The sequence below is a fragment of the Corapipo altera genome, unplaced genomic scaffold (genome assembly GCF_003945725.1).
Source record: "Corapipo altera isolate COAL_440 unplaced genomic scaffold, ASM394572v1 98, whole genome shotgun sequence".
Taxonomy (NCBI): Eukaryota; Metazoa; Chordata; class Aves; order Passeriformes; family Pipridae; genus Corapipo; species Corapipo altera.
This window is the reverse complement of record NW_020884914.1, coordinates 5,096,945-5,124,190: the sequence shown is the minus strand read 5'-3', so window position 1 is coordinate 5,124,190 and position 27,246 is coordinate 5,096,945. Positions and strand designations below refer to the sequence as shown.

At 37.3% G+C, this 27,246-nt stretch overlaps 1 protein-coding gene across 19 annotated transcripts in view; it reads left to right on the top strand.

The window, feature by feature from the left end:
• The window catches only part of RBFOX1 (RNA binding fox-1 homolog 1), a 1,158,532-nt gene that overhangs the window by 620,565 nt on the left and 510,721 nt on the right, over window positions 1-27,246 (top strand). For 16 of the 19 annotated variants that reach the window (XM_027654829.1, XM_027654830.1, XM_027654827.1 and 13 more), the window contains one exon: window positions 10,965-11,012. The exons of the other annotated variants lie outside the window; for them this stretch is intronic. In XM_027654829.1, the coding sequence (XP_027510630.1) occupies window positions 10,965-11,012 (48 nt within the window). The remainder of the gene's footprint in view (window positions 1-10,964; window positions 11,013-27,246) is intronic. 19 annotated transcript variants of the gene reach the window in all.

Below are 27,246 nucleotides of genomic sequence, written 5' to 3'. Positions count from 1 at the left end.
ATTATTATTGTTGGTTTTATTGTTATTATTATTATTATTGATGATGTCATTGTTGCTACCTCTACTAAGATCCTTTCATTGCTAAAGAGTAAGGAAACACCTTGTGGGCACATGGTTTGCCAAGCTGACATACTACATATCATACTATTAGTTGAGGCCCAAATTTTTTAATATATTCCTCTACCCCCCCTTCACCTCAGTCAAGAATATTGGATTTTACAGCTCAATGAGTAACTGGTTGTTATCATTCATGTGCTCTATTGCAGTTATTGTTAATGGGTATATGAACAGCAAAATAGGGAGCATATATCACCTGCCAGCCTGTGTGCTGTACACCCATCTTGGGCTAAATTATAGTAGGATTGATAGCACAAACCACTAAAACTAAGGTTCCATAAAGAAATTGTGGTTTTGTTGTTTTTTGGGGTTTTTTCCTAAGGTTTAGGATTTGTGTTCAGTCTTTACAGAAAAGTTTCAGTATACTAGGATCATAAATTCTGAATTGCTCTTGCCAAAAAGTAATTTAAAAAATTTACCAGATCAAATAAAAATGTACTAACCTGGTTTATAGAGAAAGAGGGGAAATATATTTTTCTGCTCTAATGTGATTGTAACAACTTTCTAGTCGAAGGGAAATGTGTGCAGTTATACTTACCATGGGCTGAAAATAATTCATCAAAGCAATGTTCTGAATTCAGGAGCAGTGCCATTTGTGCTCCATCAAAAACTGGGTTGGATGTAATGAATTCTTGAGCTTTGGAATTGATCTGCTGTCTCTATTTTACTTTGTTTTAAATTGTGCAGCTTAGATACTATTCAGTATTCATGCTCGAGTAACTTGATTGAGCTGGGAAAAAAAAAAACTTAATAAAAACCACAGAATTGTGTATTTAGTGTAGAAGGATTGTATAAAAAATGTAATGTGAAGATAGCAGAGGTGGGTGATTGTTCCTCAGAATCCTTTGGCCATGCTGAGTTGGCATTTCTTTATTTTGTGCAGATTTTTAAATTTTTTTCAGCAATAATGCCATCAGATTTGGTAAGATAATCTTTTCAATGGAAGTTTGAAATAAGTACATCACTCTCTTTTTCCTGGGTCAACACATCACCTACTTTATTAATTGAACTGGAACATTCAAATTTTATCAAGTGTCAAACAGTTGAAGGTTACAGTGAAGAGATGAAGGAATCTCTTTAGGATTGAGAGAAACGTGTTGGCATGAATTCTAACATTTGAGAGAGATCTCTAATGCATTTGAAATGCTGGACTAGTTATTCACTTTTTCACCAGTGAAAAGAGCTGCTGACACCCAATCAACTTTTGATTAACAAATTAAAACCAAGCAAAAGGGTGTGTTTTACCATAGAATGTGTAATTAAACTGTGGGATTGCAGTGGGATGTTTCAGATGCCAAAAGTACTGAGGAGTTTCTGAAACAGGCTGGATGAGTTAATAAGATGGAACCTCATGGTTATTAAATGGTTATTAATTCATAGTAAATTCATAGTATGGTGCTTGAGGCTTCATTCCTACTGGATTTTCTGCTGTGAATAGGTGACTTAACCTGTCTAGTGAGTATGAAATTGCAGATTATGAGACAAATAAAGATAAAAACATTTAAAAAAATGTGTTTAGTTGGCCACATTGTTCCTTTCATTTCTCTACTAATTTAAGAAAAGGAGGAAGAAACTGATTTTCTTCATATTTTGATTGATCCAAATCCATTTATTAACTTCTTGTTACACTGACCTTTTGCTTTAAGATTACTTGACACCTCTCTGTCCCAAATGCCATGGCTCATTTTTGCATTCATCTTTCACAAATAGATGGGGGGCAAAATTTGCCCAAGAAATCGGTTCTAAAACAAATGCAGTAGCTATTATATTTCAGCTGCATACTGAAATATCTTCACATACTTTACAGTATTACACAGAGATCTTTATTGTCTGCACTCCAATTAAAAATAATACATTGAATTGGTGGATAGTAAAAAGTACTTACTGCAAGTAAGTAATCAATATTCCTTATTTAAAAAGAAGGTTAATTCCTCCGTGCACATTAATCCATACACAAAACCACAAAATCTATGGTCACAGTTGAAGTGAGGGTTTTAGGGGAGCGAAGGGGCCTTGTGGTTTTTTGATTTGTTTGGTGGGGGTTTGTTTTGTTTTGTTTTCCCACTGTGTGATGTGTCTCTTGAGCAGTGCTGAGGTGGAGTCATCCTTCTGCAGAGAGATGCCAGGGACATTTGTTCTCACTGATCCTTTTCTTATCCCTTTAGTGCTGATATTGCCCAAAACATCTGTTTAGGGGGGAAAATAGCCAAGAAAAAAAAGGTAGGAGGAACAATGCACCATCTGCATCTTGAGTTCAAAAGCACATATATGTTGGTACTGAGACTCTGAAATGAAACCTTTGGATGCCATCACACCCACTGAGGAGAAGAGCACATGCTGGGAATATTTAGTGCTGATCATTTTTGGGCAGTAACAAGTCCGTGACATGGACATTTGTCTCTGATTTCTTTATTTCAGGCCTCACTTCTGGGCTGGCTCACCTTCTCCCTGTGTGAGGGGAGGAAGTGTTGCCCTGTGGCCTTTCAGGGCTCTTATGTGACCACTGTCTTTTTAACTCTGTGGTTCCTGAAAACATCTGGAGAACAAATGGGTTCTGAGGCCTTCATGACAGCATAGCTTGGCAGATATTTCCATGGAAAATGGTTTTATATACCCTACACTAGGTATGGAAGAAGGAATCACATGTCAGTAATTTTCTTCTTGCCAACAAGAAAAAAAAAGTCTGACTGTTGGTTGATAAGAAAACAAAGCTAAATTACACAAGATTGCCACCTGAGGCCACTTAAATTCAGGTAGAAACTGAGAAATACTGAGTTTCTGGTGGCTGTGGGTTGACCCCAGTAGGCAGCAAAGCCCCAAGCACCACTCACTCCCCCTCAGTGGGAGAATTGTGAAGGCAGAAGTGAGAACCTTCGTGGGTTGTTTGTGAGGGAGGCCTTGAGTCCAATATGAAATCGTGCTACTTAACCAGCTTATTATGAGTTTAACTGTTCTGCTGGATAGAAATAGACATATTTTATGAGTACATATTAAAAGCATAAAACTCAACCTTTTCTGACAATCAAAAGTTTAGTGTAATATCAAAGAAAAAACAAGATTTTCACAGAGCCCCAATTTTCATGGGCACTCACTTTCTTAGTACTGCCATCAGCACACATCTTCTATCATTAAGAAATTTCTTTCCTGTCACTCTGTAAGCTTGAAAATTTCCTATTTGAGTTAAAATTTATGTTTGCTTTTTATCGGTAAATAGCCCCAAAAATGACTGAACTCTGTTCAGTTCTTCAGCAGAAATCCTCTTCAATCCTGATGTAACTTGTTTTTGTAAAGAGTGGACTGAAGTGCAATAGTTCTATTACTGATTTGTACCCTGTGTCCTCACAGTCCCCAGTCAGAAAACATGGGCTCCTTCTGGGCAGCCACTTGAGTATCTTGACTTCACACAAGGAATCCTTCCCAACTCAGGTCTCTTTGGGGTCTTTTATCAGTGTAGGGCTTTGCACTGCAGTGTTTGGTCTTTCCCTTTTCCTCAGCCACTAATTTATGAAAAATACAGGAACATCTTACAGCTCCTATTTATTTCCCTTTCAAATATTGCTAAACTTACCTCAATATCTTTAGAATGTATTTATTATTTGGAGTATATGCTTGTTTGATTTAGGAAACTTGGCTAAAAAACATTACATTTCTCCAGGAATCCAGTCGTCCCTTTATGCTGCTGTTAATTTGAAAACATAAACTGTCAAGTTTGGTTGTTTTCTATGAAAGTTGCATCTGCAGTTTGGGTATATATTGCCAGTTGTCATCTTACCCAGCCTACCTAGTGCGTGGCCTTGTTGAAACCACACCAGCAGCTTTATCAACAGCTCTCACTTTGGATGTGTCAGGAATATATATTGATCCCCTAGATTTCAGTGACTTCAAATATACTACTATTTATGTGGCTGTCGATCTACTTGACACCTAAGGCAGTGTTATTAGAGAAATAACATTTGCAGCTTGAAAATCCAGTTGTAACAGTTTGAAGCTGTTAAAATTTACAGTTTGGAAAGTTCTTGTGCGTTTTCAACCTTGGAAAAAAAAGGTCCATATTAGAAAAGGAGTTTCAGATTTGACTTGTAGATCAAAATGATGTTACATTTAGGAATCTTAAATGTTTTTTTGTGCTGGTAAAGCTGAAAACTTTCTCTAGTGTAAATTTGTATTGCCATCTCTGAAAATGAAATATTTATTATTAAAAAAGCCTTAATCTGATCTAGGCTTCAGCAGCACATACCTATAGATACAGATAAACACTTCTACATGATAGATTCACATCTTAAAGTAACATGTATCTTTTCTGGAAATGCTACTTATTTTTTAGGTGGTTTTGTGCAGTTGTGATGATCTAAGGACAGGCAGAGGTTTTACACTCAGGTAATTCTGCATCCTTGGGTTAATGAAACATATATTTGGAAAAAGGAGGGGAGTTGTGAGGCACCACAAGCTGGATTTCTGTGCTGTGGAGACGTGTCTTTGCATCTCTGAGTATTTAGAGAGTATTTAAGGAAAGGGTGAGTAGTTCATAAAGGTGAGAGAATGAAGAGGAAAAGAAATGGGAAAGTTTCATGCACTCCAGTCCATAAAGCTTTAGCAGCAAGCAGTACCTGTTCTCTCGAACAAGTCTTGATTTATGAAAAAGTTAAAGCTTTTCTTGGGGGAAAACCAAAAAGTTTTAACTCTTGATAGCCTTGAAAAGTGTAAATGAGCATAAGCAAATCACCAGAATCAGAAGAAAGAAGAGTTTGGGTTATCCACTCACACAGCCGGAGGGTGGGTGGGTGTGTGGGAGGGCACACGAGTCCTCTCCAATATCTATATTAAAAATACAGCAGTATTTTTACAAGCAGTAATTTTTTATTATAAAATTTGTCACTTCACTTTCCCAGAGTCTTGTAAACCTTCCTCTTCCAGCCAGAAACAAGACAAGAAAGCTCCCTAAAATGTTGAGAAGCTTGATTTTAAATCCCTGATCAGATGGTTTTCCTTTTTAACTCCAGTCAAACAGCCTCGAGGCTGCCCTGAGGCAACACTAAACAATGCAGATGACCCAGTTTTCTCCTGGTTTTTCCTTGTAGGCACAAACCTCTTGGTCCAGAAATACTGCTAAGTAGAGATGAAGCTATTGCTTTGCAAATAAAACTCCTCTCTTACATCTTTGACATTGCAAGCCATTAAAATCCTTGAATTGGTTTCTTAATTTGATGAGACTTCTGCACGAGTCCTTCAGTTGTTGGGGACAAACTTAGTAAAGACTTGAATGTCACATTCTAGGGTTTCATTTTTCATTTATTTTCTTCTTCAGTAAGTATTACTGTGTGGTTAATTTGTTCTCTGGGATGGATGAAATAGAACTAATCTGAAATTCAAATGAATTCTTCTGCTGGCAGCCTGTTTGTTAGCAGCAATAATGAGAGATAATGGCTAAAGGATAGCAAAAAAGATTAAGTATTTCCCTCAATAATTCAGAGCTTTGATATATTTCAACACTCAATAAAAATATTCAGAAAAATCAATAAACTAGAATTTGTCTGTGTGCTTTTTAATTTTGTATATATATATATATATATGTATATATTTTCTTGTTTTGTTTGACCTTGTGTGACCTTTTACATTCATTAGTCATTATAAGTTATTCAGTTCAGTTCTACAAATTTTAAACCTGGAAAAAAACCCGCCAAACCACCCACTTTTTATTTATTCTAAATCTACTGACCTTTTATGAAACTGGAAATAGGTATTATGAAGAAGAGCCACGATTTGTGTTGGCACTTGTTGGGATGCCAAGGACACCTGGAAAGCGCCTGCCCAGCCTGGGCAGTGCAATAAGTTTGTCTTCCACGGGAAGTTGAGCAGGATTTTACAAGGTTATTTGCTTCCACCTACTGACCATCCCTGATATTACAGACAAACCCAAAGGAGGGAACGCTGGAATAACTGGAATTCCAGAGGCTCATCTTTCCTCCCTCTGATCCAGGAGCAGTGTGTGTGTGTGTGTGTGTGTGTGCACAGGAATTCTGTTTGCCTTACCTTCACGTGGAAGAGAAAAGATGTTAGAAATTCAAATAACTTTATTAAGTAAGTTTCTTATTTCTTAGGGTTATTTTGGTTGATTGGTTTCTGGTATCTTGTTTTATGCTGATGGGGAAGCAGAGGAAATAAGTTTGGGATAGCAGGGAGAGAACAAGCTGTAAAATATGATAAAGTACACAGCCAGTGTGGGTATTAGTCATGTTAGCATGACTAATGGCTACTTGGGGATATTGATTTCACTGTTTCTGCTTGCAATTCAAGCAGTAAAATTCAATGTAAAATTATAGAAAGTATGTAAAATAGTGTATGGAGGTTTCTGCTGTGTCCTAAAGCCAAATGCCATGCAGGGTCATGCTACTGCCAAGAATTGCTTTTGCTTTCTAGAGCTTTTATTTCACTCTGTTCAGTAACATTTGTGTAATGCCACTGCTGAGTGAAGGGGTTGGATACGTTTCCGAGGGCCTGGTGTGTTAAAATTCAAAAATGCCTGAAACACATGGAAGATCAAACAGAGCAAAACTGAGATGAGAAAAGGGAACATGCTCAGGAATAAAATGGGTGTCATGTCTGATGTGTTCTGTACTGGGCACTGACAGTAGATCTGGTTGTTATCTAAGCCATTAGTTGTCTCCAAATAAGCATGGAAAATATTGTACCTATTGACCTCACTTTTCCATCTGGTGAGCACAGACCTCAATAAACCATAAATTTATTGATCACCAAGGTGACTAAATTTCAGGAGGAACATTTAAAGGCTGCCTTTCAGAAACAGGTGCCGGCAAACACAGGAGTGGGCATTGTTTCAGCATTGAAATTAGTGCAATTCTAGTGGGAAATCTGTGTGGCAGTTCCCTTTATGACACTTTGGTCTCAGCTCTTAAAGAAAGTTGTGTTTGTCCTGCACTGCTCCATAAAATATTGCTTTGTTTCCCTGTTGCTGTCACCCAACACAACAGAAGAAAAAGGCAGTTTTCTTTCGTAATTACATGTTAAAAATACAGCTCCTAATATGTTTGCAATAATGTGATTTAATTGACTATTATGCAGTGACACTAAAAAAAAACACAAACAAAACCAGGTTTGTGTTGATTTTAAACTGAAATGGATGAGAGGGTTTTCTACCTTAGTGGTAGGGTATTTCTATAATTTATTCTTTCCTGAAACATCCAATGAACTACTCTATCATTATATAATTTGTCTAAAGTAATAATGCTTCAGGAGGAACAGATTTTTCTGGGGTTTTACTTCTTTTTTTTTTGTGATGTAACAACAATAAAGAAAGTGCCTGATGTATTGTTCAAATCTCTAGGATTTTATACTTTCTTTACAGCAATGGTGCTTCTCAGTCTCAAATAATTCACAGAGTTGGGAGTGAAGTGACAGTGCTTTGTCATTTTGCACTTAGAGAAAGCACAGATGTCTCCCAGAGAATATTCTCATTTCCTCCCTTCTTTCTCTGGGATTGACAGATGATTCTTTTTGATGATTTTTAAAGCTTAGGGTCTGTGTACATTTCTTCTTTAAAGAGGTATATCTAGAATGTAGGTGTATACTCAAATATTGATATTTAAACATAGATCTGATTAAGCCAGCAGCTTCACTGGTTTAAAGAACTACAACACTAATTGCTTCAGAAAAATTAGTTTGTGTTGCTTGGGTAATTTAAGGTGAAGATGTGCATGTGCCTAACATGGAATATTCTTGTCACTAACAGATAAATTCTGTCAGAGTTCAGTTACAGTTGATAAAAAAGTAGCTGCCTGCTTTGGCTTCACCACAGACACCAGATACACAGCAAGTCCTGTAACTGTTTCTGCAGAAGTGATCAACTATTACTATTGTTTTTAAATATGAATTGGTTGCATATTACACTTCATTATTCAGCTAACAAATTTGCAAATTACTGATTTTAGAAGAGATTAATTGGTCACCTCTCGTTATTTCTTTTTCACCGACTGCACAAATTTTTACTGTTCAAATTTTTAACTGCTCCCAAATGACTTCACCCCTTTGAACTAAGGATTCTTGAATTCTCATTTAGGTAATGTGTCAGTATCCTTAGTTATTCTTCATTTGAGTAAGTGCCTTTGTGAGAATTTCACCCCTTACAAAAGAAAAATCCCATCTAGGAAGTCAGGCTTTGTATGGTATTAGGTATTAAATGGATGTTATAGTTCAGGTTATTATCTGATAATGTGCTCAAAGTAAGCTTGTCAAAAATTAGTTAGGCAATACTTTAATATTTGGAATACCAGAAACAATAAAATAACAGCAAATTAGTGGTTTTTTATTGTCCTTGTGCAGAAATCTGAATCCAGGTGTCTACTCTTGAAGACATAGAGCTATTTCTTTTCCCAAATCTGACTTGCCATAATTTCAGAGATAACTCTTCAATACCTAGTCAGAGTGAACCCATACAGATGTAGTTTTGATTGCTAATGATGCAGTGATTAATTTTTAAGATTCACTTCCCATATCTTTAGATAGAAACCCAAACACTGCAGGATGAAATGATTGTCTAACGTTCAGGGATAAAGCACAGAATAGAAATTGTGTCATTAGATCTTCAGCCTGCATCTTTTCCTCATGGAAAATGTTATCAGTTGACTTCAGACTTGTTGTCCCTTTAATTCCTGATTGCAGGCTCAGCTGGGCTGGCCCCAGGTGTGCTCAGCTGGGCTGGAGGGCTTCATTTGTGCCTTTTCCCTACAGCCATGTGAGATAAGCTGTGCTGGGAGCAGGATGGTTTCTGTTTTATCCAGGTAAACCTGCATTTTTAATTCACATTGAGTAATGAATGCTTATGAACTTGGGTTTCTTGGAAGTTGCTTTCGATGGGAATGGACAGTGGCAAAATAGCAAACTAAACCATTCCATAGAGAGCAGAAGGGATCAGAGCACTGTTAGGTGTTGAACAAGGTATATTCATCATACTGAGAGTTTGTAATAGCTCTGACTAGAGTCTGATAGGAGCTACTTTATTCTGCCTTCAGTTAATTTAGGTCAGTGTGTGAGATAGAGCCACTCTTGTCCTTGGTAATATGAAAAGATATGATTCATTTTTGATTAACTGATAAATATGTTAAAGAACATTCCATTATTTCCGAAAGGTGACTTAGGGCTCAGCCAGCAGGTGAAGAGCACTGGTGCTAATGAAGTTTGAATTCATTCCCCCGAGGCAGAAAGCTTTTTAAAAGCTGAGGTGTTTTTTTTTTTTCTCACTCACTCACCAAAAAGAACTGACTCTAAATACCCAAACAGGCTCAGGAAGTCAGCTGTGGGCAGAGAGAGTCTCCTCACCCACCACATGGGAGGAGAGACATGGTGAGAGACTGTCTGGCTGCCAGGAAGTCACACTTGAGAGCAAGGACAGTCTGGTTCCCCATGGAAAGTATTTGGAATATACAGAGTATTTGAGGTACTGATTCGTATATAAAGCTAACTTGAATAACCAAGGTTTTTGTTGCTGCTTAAGAAGTGACACATGTGCCTGATGAAACCATCTTTACTATAATTCGCTGTAAATTAAAGTATGTTTCCAGGAAGCCTTGATTCATCTTACTTGATTAAATTATCTATTTTTTTTAATCTTGTATGGCTTAGGTAAGAACTCTTTGGCATTGAAATAATACCAGTCCTTCATTTGAGATGATTAAGTGTGTTTTTGAAGAAACAGAAATTCTTTATTTTGTATTTGTTATATTTTTTTTTTAAAGGAGCTGCTATTTGCTATCAGGCTTAAATTTGCAGCTTGGAATTTATGTGGTAATATTCTAAAATCTGATGAGAGTAGTTCTAGCTTCAGTGAGAGCTTGGGAAAGTACTTACTTTTAACAAAAAATTATCCCTCGTCTGTATGTTATTTTTCCAATAGAAATCTCTAAAGTTGCTGTACATAAGCAAAGTTTGCTTCCAAGAATACCCTCACCAGAGAAGTAAAGTTGAAAAGAGAATTAGTAGGTCACTTGTCTACAGTTTAATGACTTGAACTCTCTTTGGCTTACTCAGCTTCCAGGAGTAACTTGTTGTAAAAAGGGTGACTCTGAAGCAAAAAATGCCTTTCAGACTATATTTTTTGTGATAATGGTTATCTCTACATGTCTTCAGGTCTGCTGGCAAAACCCCCAAAGGTTCAATGAGTCAAAATATTTTAGGGATAAAAGGACCATGTGTTGGGTGTCATTAGGTTTAAGATTATTTTTTTGACTCCTGAAAGAAAACATGTCCAAAATATACACTTGTATACATGTCTATATATATATATCCACACATATACATGTTTATCTCAAATAGAGGTTTTATTACTCTTTCATTTTGCAGTAAGATTCAGACACAACTATCTATCAAGCCCAAGTTAGCACTCAACAACAGGCAGAAGGTTGAGCAGATTTTCTTCTTAAGCTCACTTTTATATTTTTTTAAGCTTCCATCACTAGTTTATTAAAAAGAAAAAATGAGCAACCAATATATTTTCCTCAAGATGCAAGTAAAAAAGAAAACATATACTATAAAATCACATTTTTGTCTTATGAGCTGCTGCACTACATTGAAACAGGTTTGGGGTTTTTGTGTTTCTTTCAATCCCATCTCTTAAGTTTATGCACATAGTAAAGTTTAATAAACATTAATTAAAGGCATAATACTAACCACTGTACATTTAAGTGTATTATATATATGAAAATAACAGGTCATTAAAGTGTGATAGATTGAGAAACCTGCTTTTCAGAGTTTGATGTCCTTTCTTCAGGCTGAGTTGTTTCCCCAGCCCTGGTCAATGTGCTTTGTGACACAGGATTCTCTGTTTGTGTTTTCAGGACACTAAAGCAGAGTCCAGTTCTGGTGTAGAAACTGAGGACAGAAAAGTAAGTGGCTTCTTTTAATGTAATTTGTCAGGCAACTTCAGTAGGTGGGGTTTGCTTTGATTTTTTTTTTTTTAATTTTTGGGTAAAGCATGTGAAATTATGTGTGTATGTATTATAAAGTTTTCTAACAATAACTTTCCTAATGCTGTATTTTAACTTCTATGGAGACAAACAGTTTAACTCCGTTAAATATACTTCTTTTAGAAATTTGAATAACTGCTTGTTCAGAAGGGACTTATAGTCTTAATTTGATTATACTGTGAACAGTTTAAAAGGCAGTTGCACTTCTTGTTCCTTATTTTCATTATTAACAAAATTGTTATGTCTTTCATGACAATATTGACATACCAATGTAAGTATTTGTAAGACAGCAAGATAAGGACTGTTTTTTCTTCCTTTATAGATAGTATTTTGATGCAGATTTTTTTTCTTTTAAAGGGTTTATTTAAAAAAAATGTTTCCAGTTTTATTTTGTGAACTAATATAAAATGCATTTTTAGTAGTATTCTTCACCTTACTTATGGTAAAAAGTAAGAAATAAAGGCATCACACAGAAGACTTCAATTAAAAAAAAAATTGTCAGAAGTAAATATCAATCCAGCTTTAAAGTATTTTCTCACTACAGAGAGTAACCTGTTCTGTTTAAAAATCTATTTCTACTGAAAATCTGGAGCTAGAATGCGGTTCTGGATTACAGGTCTGTGCAGTGTTTCTCTGTGCCAAGTAGTAACTGAGTTTGTGGCAGTGTTGAGCATGTACATGCAATTTAAAATCTCTGACATCAGCTGCCCCTCACTGCTGTGAAACTGGGCCCTCCAGGCTGCAGCTTCTGAGCGTTCCCTTTAATGAACGTGTCCAGGTACTTCCACTTAGGTACCTGTTGGTTTAAAGTATGTTAAAATGCACTTTGGGACCTTATTTCTAAACACCAAGTTCTGACTTTTTTCCTGTGGGCATCAACTGTTAAAACTGCCCAACCCAAAGGGGTTTTTTATATTATGTGTATTCTGGGAAAAGTTGTCAAGAGCCTGACAAGCTTTGGACAGCAGTTTTATTCACATGTTGTATTTCTTTTTCCTTTTGTTGCAACTTGCCTTTTGCCTAGCAGAGGTACCAGCCTTGTTGCCAGGAAAACATTTTGGGGTTTTTTTTCGTTGTTTATGGTAGGATGGTTTCTCCCTCACTGTGAATTACAGGAGCTGTGTATCTCATGGTTCCTCTTGGCCTCAGTGACTGCTCTGAGTTGGAGTGGTTTCCTGAGAAGTTGTGTCCATCTTCCATGATTTGGGTTATCCACACCCCCCCAGCTGTCTGACCCAGAAAGGGGCACCTCCTCCAGTGTAGAATAAGTGATCTGGCTTTTTCTGAGACAGCCCCGGCCCTCAGACTGGGCATGTGAACTGAAATGGAAGAGCACAACATTCCATGTTATCCTGTGATTTATTTCTTCCCTGTCCTGGTGTGCTCACTTCCCTGTCCCTTCTTGCTCTCAGAAGCACTGGCCTGAAGGTGAGGGGACAGTCAGAGGGTCTCCAAACTTACTGTGGAACCCAGAGGGTCTCTCTCTCTCTCTCTCTCTGTCTCTCTCTTACTGAATCCTTGAGGTTGAAGATCTGGAAGTTGTCCGTATTAAAGTGCTGAGTTCCATGAAATTCTCACCCTTTTGCCTGTAACTCCTGGTGCACACAGACACGTCTTCAGGTTTACAGACTCCTCTCTGATCCTGTCTCATGTCAGACATGAGGTTTTGGGCTATGGTTTGTTTTTCTGGCTTGCTAAAAGTGATCCAATGTAATGACAGTGTTCAATGTTCTGCCTTCCACAGGCAGAAACTGGAGTCAGCAAAAAGGATTGTTTAGAAAACCCTTAAATTTGTCTTCTTCATTTTGGTAATTCGTGGAAGCACTTTGGAAAAAAAAGAAAAACAACCCCAAAAAACCAGAAATGTAATAAATACCTGCTGTTACATGACAAGTTTCAACTTTTCTCTGTGTTTAGTCCCAAAAGCTCAAGTGGCAGTTGTACTTTACAGTCCAGGGAGACAGATACCCAATGATCTGTGCAGTCACCATCAAATAAAGATACATCGATCTTGGTTATTAGTAATGCATTGTTTCATGTTTGTTGAAAGTGTGAGTTAAGAATTTAATGTAATTCATAGAAGCTGAAACATTGGAAATAAATATTTTTATTTCAACTATCTTGAAATCAAGACAAACTACTGCAATTAGGACATGCATCATTAGTATCTAATAATTTGCACTTCCATAATGAAATATACTCCTAATGAACTATATCATTAGCAATTAATGGAAAATTTTCCCCGTTAACCACAAAATACAAACCTGCAAGGTGCCTTTTCTCACATTCTTTTTTTCCCTGAAGTTTCCTAATCTCTAACTTCTGAAGTAGAAATTTATGTAACAGCAACTAAATCATTTCCTGGAGGCAAACTCAAATTTAATAAATGTATTTAGTATTTTGAAACCTATTATTCTATAAATTACAAAATACAATTTGGTTATCATAACCACTTCATCACTGTGATCTGTCTCTCCTTCCATTGTCTAATACTGACCTTTTTGTGTAAGATTCTATTTATTTTCTACAAGGATAAAAGCTCTCAGGTTTGAGGATAAGTAATGCATAGTCTGCTCTAACTGACCTGTATTATTTTGCATTACTAACCTGCACTTACCACTGCCAGCAGTGGACCAATAAATGCATGCACAACCTATTTCCTACCCAGTCAATGCTCTTTTTTGTCTTTGTCACACCCACCCCTCTTTCTTTTTTATAAATTGATCTCATACCTTCTCTCTGAGCATCACAATATTGGATGTTTAACGAATCATGTGATCATGGAAATGTCTCAGCTTTGCTTCTCAAAGAAACATATGTGGAAACATGACCCTTAAATTTTCACAGGAAGAAACCTGTTAAAAACATACCAAATGTGATTTTTGTAAAAATACCCTGATAGCTGAAGCTGGTTAGGGGTTTGGATGTTTTGGAATTTGAGTCATCATTTCAAAGCCTGTGGTGTTTTGCTCTTGCAAGGGCTCTGACAGATGGTTGGCTTGTTTTTCTTTCTACCCATATTTTCTAATAGAACTGTGTGTGTTGGGCACAAACAAAGTGGTTGTGGTTAAAGGGAATTATTAAGGATATTGGCTGTTTTTCCATGTGGAATCCTTTGCAATGTTCACTTCCATTTGATGTAACCAAACTATGGTCTCTGTGTCCACTCTAAGACTGCTAATATGTACAGTCTGTACATATTGTTGTTGTTGTTGCTCTTACATCAGCTTGATCATCTCCTGTTACCTGAAAAACATGCCCCTAATAAATCTTCCTGGGCTTTGATTTCAGTTCACATCTTTATTTGGTCTGAACAATTACCTTTTCTTTTTCTTTTTTTTTTTTCCCATATGTTTATATGGGATTTTCTTTGAACAGAAATCTTCAAAAATATTAAAACTAAAGAAACTGTAAATAAGATTTCTCAGTCCTGCTCTGTCTTTGAGGTCTGAACAGAGCACAAAGGAGATAGTTTGTTTTAGTCTGCAATTGCATTTGTCGCGTCATCAAATTAATTCATGGCAAGGCTGTGAAACCAAAAGTGATATAAAATTATCCTCCTCCTGTTCCCTGACATCCCTTTTGTTACAATGCCATCTAAAATGGAAAACTGTGACGCCAAAGAGGGAATGGAAAGTTAAGCTACAGTGACCTTTCTGCGCCGGGTAACTTTGTTTCAGCTGGTTTTTACTGTGCAAGGAATATTTTATTCCTCAGCTTTGGCTGCTTCATTTGTGGTTTATTCCAACCCTGTGCCAGTAATGGGCTGTGTTTGCTGTGATGTGCAGGGACATTTCTCCTGCCTGTTCCTTGCAGGCACGATAATGTTACCCCTTAAGCAGCAGCTCAGCACCATTAAAGAGGGGGCTCAAGGTCGCTCAGGGTCTCCTGCTTCGTTTTCCACTCCTGAAAAGGAAAGCAGCTCATGGAGAGAACATTTTTGAGATGCATCTTGACTTCAAAATTTACCACTTTGGAGCTCAGAGGCTTTATGAGAGCAATAGAGTTTATGGGTGTGCATTAGGGCAATAACCTGATAGGTCAGTAAGTTGGAAAAGTTCCCTGTAGTGACATAATGTTTCATAACTCCCCATTACCTTCTGTGGGATATGGGATAGGCAGTAATACCTTTCTTTCTTTTTCAGTGCCTGCTGTGGAAAATATTTAACCTTTTTTTTTTTTTTTAGTACCTTCTGTCAGTGGATCTCAAATTACTTCACAAACAAATTAAAAACACCTATGAGGAAAGTACTTACAGTTATACTGCTGGAGTTACATATGGGGAAATAGGAGTGTGAAGGGGAAATGTAGGCAAGGTTATAAAGTGTGTTTGAGACAAAATGAGGAGAAAAAGAAACGGCATTACAAATATATTTTGCTTTGTGTATTCTATGGCTACTTAATTTTTTTTTTTATAGTGATGATATGAAGATGTTTTCATGACAGTATATGGGAAATTTTTTTATTAGGAGAAAGAATATTTATCCAATTTCTCTAATCATCAGGTTACTATGGGAGGGGTTTAATAAGGGTATCAAATAGTGAGGAGCTGATAAGCATCATGGAGGGACTCAGTGAACTACTGACATCAAAGATATGGATATATTTTATACTGTTTAATTGTAATCCCTTTTTCTGCTGTTTAGAGGCTCACTAGCAGTGAACATGAGTATCATTTTTATTCCCTTTTGAAGGGATCATGCAATCTGAATAATTTTGTAGGTTTTTGAGATGCATTTTTACTTACATTAATAGAAATTAATTTTTTGGTGAGAGAAGATCACTGACTCCAATTGATTGGTAAGGAAGTGTCTAAATTGTGTTGGATAGAGATTTAGAGGAACCTAAGGAAGTTCTGAACATTAATGAGCTTTCTGTTGTCTAGCAGGGTGAACAAACAGACCACACAAAGTAGAGAGGATTGACCAGAGGTTCAGAAACCAGGGGGAGTAACCCAGGAGGGAGAATAATGAGCTGTTCCAAGAATAGTATCCTCCTGTCACAGAGGTTTGCACTGACATCCCAGCTCATGCAAGTCAGATTTCCATGGCACTCCTTGAGTCTTCCTTAGTACAGAGCTGAAGTTTTCATGACTTCCTCAAAAGGGCAAAATTATCTGAAGAAGGTGTGGTGTTTGTAATTTGTTTGCTTGTCACCAGAAAAGTTACTTGATATCCATGACTGACTCCTTCACAATTATTTTAATGAAAGGTCTGTTGCACTTCAGATATCCTAAAACTCAGAAAGCTGAATCAAACCCATAGTCTAAGTTGTTTAGGCATCACTTATTGTTCTTCTTACTACTTTTAGTGATATTTTGAAATCATAGGGGTTTGTTTTTTAGTTTATGTTCTTTTCAAGTAAAAACACTAATTCTGGAAAAAAAAAAAACAGGAATCTGAAAGTTGCCCTGGAACTTAACACGCTGCATTAGTCAGCCTAATAAATATTGGCAATTCTAATGTGAAGAAACACTCAGAAATGCAGTCCCTTTCCTGGCATGTGGCTTGACACAGTGCAGAGCCTTGCTGCAAAGTTCCACGGTATTTGAATGCTCTTAATGTCAGTCCTATTACTGCTCTCTTGTTCTTCCTGTCACTGACATGCAATTATGGGATTTCACAACTGAAGTGATGACAGTTGCTCCTCTGTGTGTGTGTGTCTGTCTTTCCCCTTAATCCAACTCTATCTAGCAATCTGTAATTTGATAAAGTGGAATTGAAGTGACAGGCGTGACAGAAGTGCCAAAACAATAATTTGACCTCCCACTGAAGTGTCAACGTGTTCTGCTGCATGACTTTTACATATGCTGAGTACACAGAAGGGACATGGATAGTATATTTATGGTGCTGCAATACCTGGGAAGGCAGTGCTAAAAAAAGCTTTTACTATACCCTGTCTTTTTGCCAATGTGTTCCTTCCTTAACCATCACCTTTTCTATCCCTGTGTTACTATGTACAAACGTGATTGCTATTGCAAAACAATTATATTTTTATTAGGAGATTTTTTTTTCAAGTCTTCATTTTGAAGATATTTTGGTAAATATTGAAATTATAATTCTGTGACCGTGTAAAGAATTAGTTCTCGAAGGGACTTTATTTTACCTTTTTTTTTTTTTAAATTTCCTCTCTCTTTAAATAAATTTCCTTAGGTATATGAGACATTCCTGTTAATAACTCCTAAAAATCTCACAGAGCTAGAACAGAAATCTTTTATGTGCTTGAATTAAAAAAAAAATTATTTTCACTGAAGTAAATGTATGCACAAGTTACTTTGGCATATATTCATATGTACTGCACCTGCATTGCATACAAGTAAATTATATTTCATCTTGGGACAAGGAAGAGGACAGAAGAAAGAAACTTTTTGCTTTAATACTCATCTAAATATAAAGTTAAAATATTCAGATTTGAGAGAAAAAAAATCAAGTGGAGAGGGAGAACTGAAGTCTGATGCTAATTATCTGTCAGAATTAACTGAAAAATAATTCATGGGAGACTGAAGGCTTGCTGAACTTTTGGTTACGTCTGGTCATTAAGTTTTCAGTAGGTATGAGAACACAGAGGGGAATTGGCTTTTGAAGTTCTACAAAAAAGGGAAAAAAACCCAAATCTATTAGTATGCTGTGAATGGGAACATGTCTTGGACCTTCTTTGTGTTTGTGAACTGATAAAACTTTACAGCAATGGGAAAGTGCAACTTTTGCTGCTTTGTGGAGAAACTTTTCCTTTTAAAAGGTTTGGGTTTTCATAACCCAGACTCCACTGCACCAGGAAGGCAGAGTTGACCTTAGCAGCTGTCTTAGCTAATAATTTCCAGTTATTAGTCTGACCTGTCAGATCCTCTGCAACATCCCAGATACCAAGGCCAAGTGACCTGGGTTTAAATGCATTTACTGTGTCTCAGTCTGTACTTTTATATTGTACACATACACCAAAGTGTTTCATGGTCGTTGTTGCTCTAGAGAAAAGTGAGTTTCAAGTTGATATTTTCTTCCCTGTTTTATTTTCCTGCTTTTTAAAATGAAGATTTGGGAGATTTGACAAAGAAGTTATCAGTAGTTAACAGTAGGTACAGATGAACCACCTTATTTACAGATACTTCTGTGGCCACTGTCAGTTGTGGCTGGAGGGGCTGGGGGACAGGGAAAGCACCAGGTTCCTGTGAAGGTCCCAAGTCACTTGGTCTCCCACAGTGTTTTGGAGGGCTCATATCAAAACTACCAGGTTTGTTTTTTTTTTTTTTAGTGTTCATCTCAAAGCCTGCCAGGGCTCTGGCAGCACTTTCAGGCTGACCCCTTGTTGTGTTCCCTAAGCCTGGGGGAAGCTCTTTGTTTTTCGAGGGTTTTTTTGGACATGGTCTAAAGAGCACTGAATGGGGAGGGAGGTCTTACACTGCCATGAGCAGAATTATCTCTGTGTCAGGCACAACAATCCCAAGTTGGAGACTTTTCTTTCATTTAACTTACTGCCAACCAACACAAACCCTCAGTTACTGAGTGAAAAAATAATATATGGAATGGGAATTGGGTCCATCCCAGTTCTGCTGGTGAGGTGAAGGGCAGCAGGGGTGGTTGAGGTGGGTTGTGTGAGGGTGCCAGTGCCATGGCAGCAGTTGGGGACAGGGCAGTCAGGTCAGGGGTTTGTGGCTCTGTGTGCAGGGCATGGAACCAGATGGAACCAATTCTGAGCAGCAGCCACTGGTGCTGAGGGGCTGCTCCTGCCCAGTGCCTCTCTCAGCTCAGGGGTGGGCTGTGGGGCAGTCCCAGGAAAGGAAACCAAAATAATTTGGTAAAAGGCACCTCAGATTCCAAAGGGTGGATGGTGAGGTCAGGGGGATGGCAGGAAGCTGCAGGTCACTCCTCAGGTAGCTACTGAAGCATCTGGGGTCCCTGATGATGAAGGCTGTCAAAGCCACAATGGTTTACTTTTAATGGTTTCTTTGCCTAAATATTTTTTTAGCCCTTTTTAATTTTTTTTTTTTTTTTTGGTAATACCTTTTTATGTTTTTACCACTTCGTAAGAATTCAGAGGCACATTTTAGCCAAAAACATAGCTGGACGTTGGAGACATTTATTTAAAATAAGAAATATATATGTTCCTACAAGTTAACCAGGAATGATGTTCTAAACAGTGGGTTAAAAGTCTGTTTCAGCAGCAGGAGGTGGAGGCTGAAGGTGGTTTTGACTGTTTCTGTGCTCTGGGAGCTGCACACCCTTATCTTTGACCCTCATCTTGAATTTTCCATATGGAATAAATGCTGGAATTTCAAGATTGGGGACATCGAAATGATAGAATTTAATGACTGTAAAAACCTTTTCACTTTCTCTGTTTGAGCTGAGCCTCATATTCCTAGTCACTACCTATTTTTGTAACCTGGAACTTCCCTTTTGTTTTTTGACATGTGAAAATATAATCTCTGACAGGATGTTGTGTGCCCTTTAATATAATTGTTTAACACTGTTACTGGATGAGCTTTGAAACATTCTAAAGCTAAAGCCAGTTTTGGGAGAAGGTAAAGAGGAAGCAAAAGGGGTTTGTAGAATCCATCCTACCTCTGAGTTTACGTGCTTAAATAATTAACCTGAGATTTAAAATGCTGGGCGTTCAGCTTCAATTTTTGTTACAAGCTGTCATGATTACTATCACTTACTCTTGCTCAAAATGTGCTTTCTGTGTTTGGACAAACATAACTAATCAGTTCCTTGAGGCAGGTGAGCTGTGGCTGTGATGGCAGCAGGTGGAGCAGGTCGGTGTTTGCCGGGAGAGGGAGCAGAAACACAGAGCTGAGGAACTCCCGGGAGAACTTGGGATAACGAGCCCACTGTGGGAAGCCACTTAGTGCCCTGCACTCATGGACAATTGGAGAGTTTATCCAGCTGATAAGAGTATTTATTCTGGCAGAAAGCTCCCAGATGGTAACATTTAGCAAATATATACTTCCTTTCCTTCTCTTACACATCAGGCTTACTGATAGACTTTTTATTAGCAAAGTAATCTTCCAGATGCTGTTTCATTAAAATGAGGTACAGAGATGTTTTCCTTTTTTTTTTTTTATTCCTAATTTTAGGAAATGCATTATGATTTTCATTCTTTAAAATTGCAGGACAGTATCTCATATATTAAGTTTTACAGATTAGCTGATTAAATTTACCAGAACATTTTTCATAGAATACTTGCCAACTTGGCTTTTTCAGTTCTCCAAAAGGTAAAATAAACAAATTAGAGATGGTAATTTGTAAATGTATCCAATTTCTGTGGTTAATTCAAGGTTTTAGAAAATGTCAGATGTTCTAAAAGAAGGAATAGAGGGACTGAGGAGCCATAAAATAAATGAAGTGTTTTTCCTTGACTCTGTATGTCCCGGCAGTACTTCTGGGATGTATCATGTGAACCACATTGGGCTCAGAAATGTTTATTGGCCATGTAGAAACCTCAATTCTTGAAAGTACCAGGACTTTAGAAGGAAGTGTGTGTCTAAAAGCATTAAAATATAATTTTTTTTCTGACTGTCTGTCTGTGTTTGGCCATATAAGTGTTTTTTTCCACATTTTCTTTTCCTTTCAGCAAGGGAAGTAGCCATGGTTGACTTAACAGGTCTTTGAAACAGGTGTTCTCTTTTCATGAAGTATCCTTAAAGATCCTTGTTGGTCAGGTGGCAGCCTGGAGATTGCATATTTCTCCAGGGGAAAGAAAAGAAAAGGTAATGCCAGTTCTTTTATAATTTCTTCTAAGTCCTTTTAGTACAGGTCCTGTTAAAAGAAACCCACAAATGTGCTGTTATAGAGGAGGTTGCAGTTGCTTTGTCTTTATTTAACACCTGACAGTCTGACCTCAGGCAGCTCCTCTGTGATGCAAAGCTTGCATGGTCCAGGATCTCTTCACTGAAACTTGGAAATTAAAACACTGAAACACAGGAAACTTGGAAATGGGACTTGAAATTTGTGCAAAGAACTTGATGCAGCCCGGTGCTTCCTTGTTCTACATCATAAAATGGAGAGAGTTAAATAACATTCCTTCTGTATCAAAAAACTGTATCTCTATGGAAAGTTTAAATTTTGACTTTGAAAATTGAAATCCTTGTAGGAATTGAACTACATGTTGCATTTTTACATTTGTTCTCCTTATAACTAGTAGCAAGAGGTTTCTTATAGAAATTTTTAGAAATATTAGGTATTTAAAAATCTCATGTGTAAGTACCTTTTTCTTGCTGCTCCATGTCATCAACATGAGTATGGGTGGGGAAAGAGATGGTGTATTGACCCTTAATACATGCTATGCCTGCAGCAATATGGGAATCTGTCTTTGAATCCTACCCCATGAACCTTTGGAGCTCTGTGATTCTTCCTTTCTGTGAGCCCCCACTGTTTGTACCCAGGTATTGTTCAGGATCTGGCTCATTGTGAGGATTCTTTTCAGGAATTGAGGCTGTCTGAAAACAGGGATCAAAATGGAAGTATTGCTTATGCTTAACAGCCTGACCACAGCAAAGAAAAGGATTTCATACCTTGTGATGGGTTGGCTGAGGCCAGCAGCTGAGTAACCCCCAGCCACTTGCTCATTCCCACCTGCCCAAGGGGATTGGAGAGACAGAGGAAAGGCAAAAGCAAGAAAATTCATGGATTGAGATAAAGATGGTTTATTAAGTGGGGAAACCAAAAAACCTGAACAAAACTAAACCCCAGGAGATGCAGAGGAGTCTACAGTCCCCACCTCTCCTGTGCAGACTGATGTGCAACAGCCTGAAAAATGGAACATTAGAAGGCACAACCCTTCACATCAACACCACTCCTTGCCCTCTTCTCCTGCCCTGGTTTTGTGGCTGAGCGTGATGTCCCAGGGCATGGAAGATTCCTCTGGCCAGTCTGGGTCAGCTGTGGCCTCTCCCCACAATCACCTGCCACCCTCCTGCTCTCTGGGTGTGGGGGTGTCAGCAGGAGCAAGAGGAAAGCCTTGATGCTGGTCAGGATAACCAAAGTGACGGTGTGTTATCAGCACTGGTACAGGGAAGATCTGTCAGGAAGGCTTAGGTTGCTGAAAATGTTTGCAAAACCGAATTACAAGAGCAGAAGAGGATTCCTCTGGCCTGTGAGGAAGCTCTGCTTTTCCTCCTCCTGAGCCAGCAGTCTCTTGTTCCTACACAGCTCATACGTGGTATTTATTTATTTGTAGCTGAGTAGAGTCTGTAACTCTTTGAATTGTCTCCCTTCACTGTGCATCTTCCAGCACTTGCTTGGGAAGCAGAGGAGAAGTTTACCCATTGTTAATGAGCAGGGAAAGCCTTGTGGCATCTGTACCTGAGTTTAGACTTGTCCTCTCATCTAGGTATGACTTGGTCAGGTGGCTTTTCAGGAGCACAGGCGTGGCAGGATCATCAGTGGCAGATTGTTTTCGGCATATTTGAAGGGGACAGACTGAATCAGACTGAATTGGTTTGTGTGCCAAATTAATATCTGGGATGTAATCCAACCTGATTAACAGGATGGCTGTGATTGGATCATGAAAGGGTAAGCAGACATTTGGAAGGCTTTTTTCATACCTGCTGGCTCTATTACTTTCCCAGTAGCTTGAACACATGCAAGAATATGCTTCTGTCCAGTAATCCAATTCATTTCTCATTGATTCCAGTTTGTCTTCTTATGTTGTGTTGGATCTTTTGCCAGGTAAATCTTTTCTCTGTAGCAATAGATTGCTTTTTACAGCTGCCTGGATGTCTGGTGCTGGGCATTTAGATCAAAACTTCCTAGTTCCATTATTTCAGAACTGACTTCTTCAACGGTGATGCAGAGTGTCTTTTCCTCTAATGAAACCTGTTATTATAAGAGAATTTATATTTAAATACTTATATTATATATATCCATATTTGCAAATTTGAATATCTATGCATTTTCTGTTGCCTTTGAAACATTATTGATGAGTAAAAGAAGGGTTAATGGATTTTTTTTCCCGATTTTTCTTACAGAGTTATGTTTTATTGTCTTTCAGTTTGATGGATGAGACAGAGACTATGGTTTATATATAAACCATGTGCTTTCCAGATTAGATTGATGTAATCATAGCAGTTTTGCACAGTTCAGCTAAAAATTTGTTCTTGCTGATCAAGGTCAGGAAAATCCGGGGATTCTGCCATTTATCTCATCTCTTGAGTACTGAAATAGGACACTCAGGGCAATATTAAAAGGACTGGTGTACAGCCATGTCTCACTGTGTCATACTTGCTGTCTAACAAGTTTTTAAAAAAAAAAAAAAAATCAGGGGTTATTTTTAAAAAAAAAAAACACAAAACCAAACAGTATAAATAGTGAAAGAAGAATGCTGATATTCAAAACCTAAAAATAAGATTTCCTTTATGCTTTCTCCCTCCCTGACAGAAGAATAATGTACAAAAGAATGTTAATTTATCTTTTTTTTCTTCTAGATAATGGTGATATGCATTATGCAATATGGATACTATGCAAGTGACAAACATTTAGTTGTGAATTAAAAAAAACATATCTCATCTCTGTTACTGTCTTTCACTTTCAGGACTTGGTATAAAGACCAAGGCACACAGCAGGTTTTTTACACATGTGAATTATCTGAAATCCAGTTGGGAACATCTGTTTTGGCAAATTTGTTTGATTTATTCATTAAAACTTTGCTTTGCTGAGGTCTTTTGCTGAACAGGTAAATGGTTAGTGAGTGATGTGAGACAAAATTTTCAGGGAGAGGTAAAATCTTGTTTTATGAACTGATATCCTGTCACACCAACTCCACGGAAAACATTCTTTGTGCCTTAGATCCTCACAGTTCTGACACTGTTACTGCTACATCCTGAACATTTTTGAGGAAATTTCTCACGACAGTATGTAAATAGTTTTGAGAAGTAGGAAAAACGGAAGAAATTTGCCCCTCTGTGTTTTTTATATTCTATAAAACACTTTAAAGAACTGTGACACGCTGTTTGTTAAAACTGTATATCAAAAGAGAAACAAATTTTCAATTTTTATTACGGAGTCTAAGTAAAAAAGTAGAAAGACTAAGTTGAAAACATTTAGAACCACTATTGCACCAAATCTGTGAGAATATTAAAATTCAATAGCAGGCAGAAAGTAACAGTCTACTCATTGCAGCTTTATTTGAATCAAAGTCAAAATCTCCTTAAAAGTAAGTGTCAGATTAAGGAACAAATTCCAGCTGCATGGAGCTGTATTTAATTGTTTCAGTTGTGTGAAGTAGGAAGTCTTCCCTAATTCAGAGTGACCGAGTTTTGTATGGAAGTGTGTTAAACCATCCTGTCTTCTGCCACTCATATTACAGTCTTGGGTTTTAATGTATCCTTGCCTGATGTTTTAGTCTACAATATTGACATGGAATTTCCTGATGTATTTTATTCTAAAGGATTAAGGCATTTCATATAAACACAGATAATGTGTAGTAGAAATTACATTTTTCTGCAGCTAGTTCTAGGGAGGCAGTTAAATGTACCAACTTGGTTTTCTGCTTTTGTGTTTCCATGTACTTACAGAGCTCTCACTGATTTGATACTTGAAATATATAATGTGGTTCTTATATAATTTTTAATTTTGCTCCAGCTAGTGGACTTTATGGAATCTGCTTTTACACTGTATTACCCTTCCTCTGGGATGCTTGAACTGCAGCTTGTCTTCTCACTTCATCAAGTGCATGAGGTGTCCACTGTATCTAGTTTTGATCTGAGCAAATATTAGCTTTTGTTTTCCAGCTGCATTTATTATCTAAATTCTTTCCCAGAAATTTGATTGGATCTTAATTGTGGACCACTTTCTTTGAAAGAGCTGTGTGCCATCCCACATTTCCCCCACTATGCAGACTCACCCCCCCCCCCTCCACCACATGCTGGAGTTCTGGCCATTTTTTGTTTGCAGTGAGAAGCAAATGATTTCCAGGGACATTGAAATTCATCCTTCAAGTCAGCCCTGGTAACTTTATTTACAGTCACTGGCATTTCCAAATGAATTTCAGTGGAACACAGCTGTATGATTGAAATTCCTGAGGAGAACCTGCAAAAACTTTGTAATTCTGAGCATTCCCTCAACACTTGCCATGGCCATTAAGATAATTAAGACCAACTGGGTGAGGTTGCTCTAATTACTTTATAGCTTTGGCAAGAGCTGTGATTCCAGTGAGACTGAGTCTTACTGCACAAGGTAAAAAACCTCCATTTACATCTTGTAAATGGGTGAAGAAGGCCCAGAGGCTTGTGGGGTCTCACTTGCAGTGCTTAGAGCCTCATCTGAAGCAGATGCAAATGTAAGTTGTTGCTACAAGGTCTGAAGATTCTTGGATTCCAAAACTTTTAATATGTGCTCCCAAAGTCAGGTCTTCAACTTTTTAAAGTTCTTCACACTTTTTGAGAATGTTAACTAGTACAAATTCTACCAAAGAGTGTCCATGTTTATTTTGGTGGCCCTGTAAGCTGAACTCCATTTGGAATTTATTAACTTACTGCATTTAAACTAAAAATAAGCATACTCAGAGCTGATAGGTTGTAATCTGGTACAGAAGACCTTGAAGGATTGAGTCAGACCAAGTTATTCTGCATGCTAAAGAACTTATCTTTCAAAACATCACTTGTAGTAGTTCTTTCACATCAAACACTGGTTCAGACTTAATTAAAAAAGCTCTGAAACTTCATAGTCACTTTAAAGAAGTTGTTCATGTAAGTGCCACAAACTGCTCTTACCTTGCCTTTTACTTTCCTGTGCATTTGAAACCTACCCAGGTTTATTGTGAGTTTTCTCAGGGCCATGTACATTGTATATTGGGGGGTTTATTCTATATATCTGAATTTTAGGGTCAGACTGATGATCCTGGCTAGTCCTTAGTTAGTGCAAAATTGTCTCTTTGTTACTTTTATTTGAGCTTTGTCTAAAACATCACTGTTTTTGGTAACCCTAAAGGTTGATAAGTCATAGTTCCAGACATCAGAGAATGCTGTAATAATCATTATAAGAAATAAAATGCCTTTTTTTTTTTCTTGGTATAACGAAGCACAGAATCAATTATATGTACCTAGTTTAAATGTTACGGATAGGTACTTTAAAATATATTATTTTAGTCTATTAACTAATGAAATATGACTTTGTTCATTTTTCTCCTGAGATCCCAAATCATGAACTATTTGGCAATGTTTTTTTTAAATTGCATAGTTTAAGTATGTAAACTAGTAAAACTATTTAAACTATTAACTCAATTTAAAAAAACCAAACAGAGCAAAGAAACAAAGAAACAAGGTAAGAATCACTATAGATTACATGGCATTTTTAGCCATATAGTCAGTTGATATGAATGTTCTGCTCTCATATTCTGTTTTTCCTTGAGAATCGTTTTTTCATTTATATATTCAATGCTTTTCCATATAAATGCTACAAATTCCCTCAGTATCTTTTATTAATGCAGTTGTGTGTACTGTTAAGGCTGGATTTTTAGGTTTAAATGTTTTACCTGCCTGGTTGTATTTCCCTGTCCCATGCTGATATAGCTCCTATAACCAGATGATGGCAGTGTAAGCTCAAAAACTTACCTGTCAGTGAGTAAAACCTCTCTCCTTTATAAATGGAATAGGCGTTTTTATTCCTCACCCCCAACGACTTAATTTCATAATAACTTCCAAGTTATTTTAAGGCTTGCTAATCCTCAGCAGAAGCAATGCTGAGGGTTCTCCATTATTGTACTGTCAGCTCTTCTGAGTGTTTATTGTACTTTGTTTAGATCTGATACAACACCAAAAGATTTTTTTCTACTGACTGTATATTATTTTTTAATTTGACGAATTCTCACTCCACTAAAACTATTTTTTTATGCATTTTGCACAGCAAAATTTTGAACTTCATCAAAATGGCTTCTCTCAAGCTACTCTTCCTCTTTCTACTTCTTTTCTTTGCTGCTGTTTGTTGAATATATTAAAAACTTGAACATTCCAATGGTCCCACCCCTGTAATACATTAAAATAGACCTACAGTTCCATATTCACAGGTTGCATCAAATCCATGTATGTGACAGCAGCCACTCTTTCTCTCTGTATAACACAAGAACCAGGCAATGAAGAGATGAAATTAATTTAAGGCATTGCAAAATGCAGTTTAGTGTTCAGGCTGGCATCTGGAAACTAGTCCTAAAGGATATTTTTCTG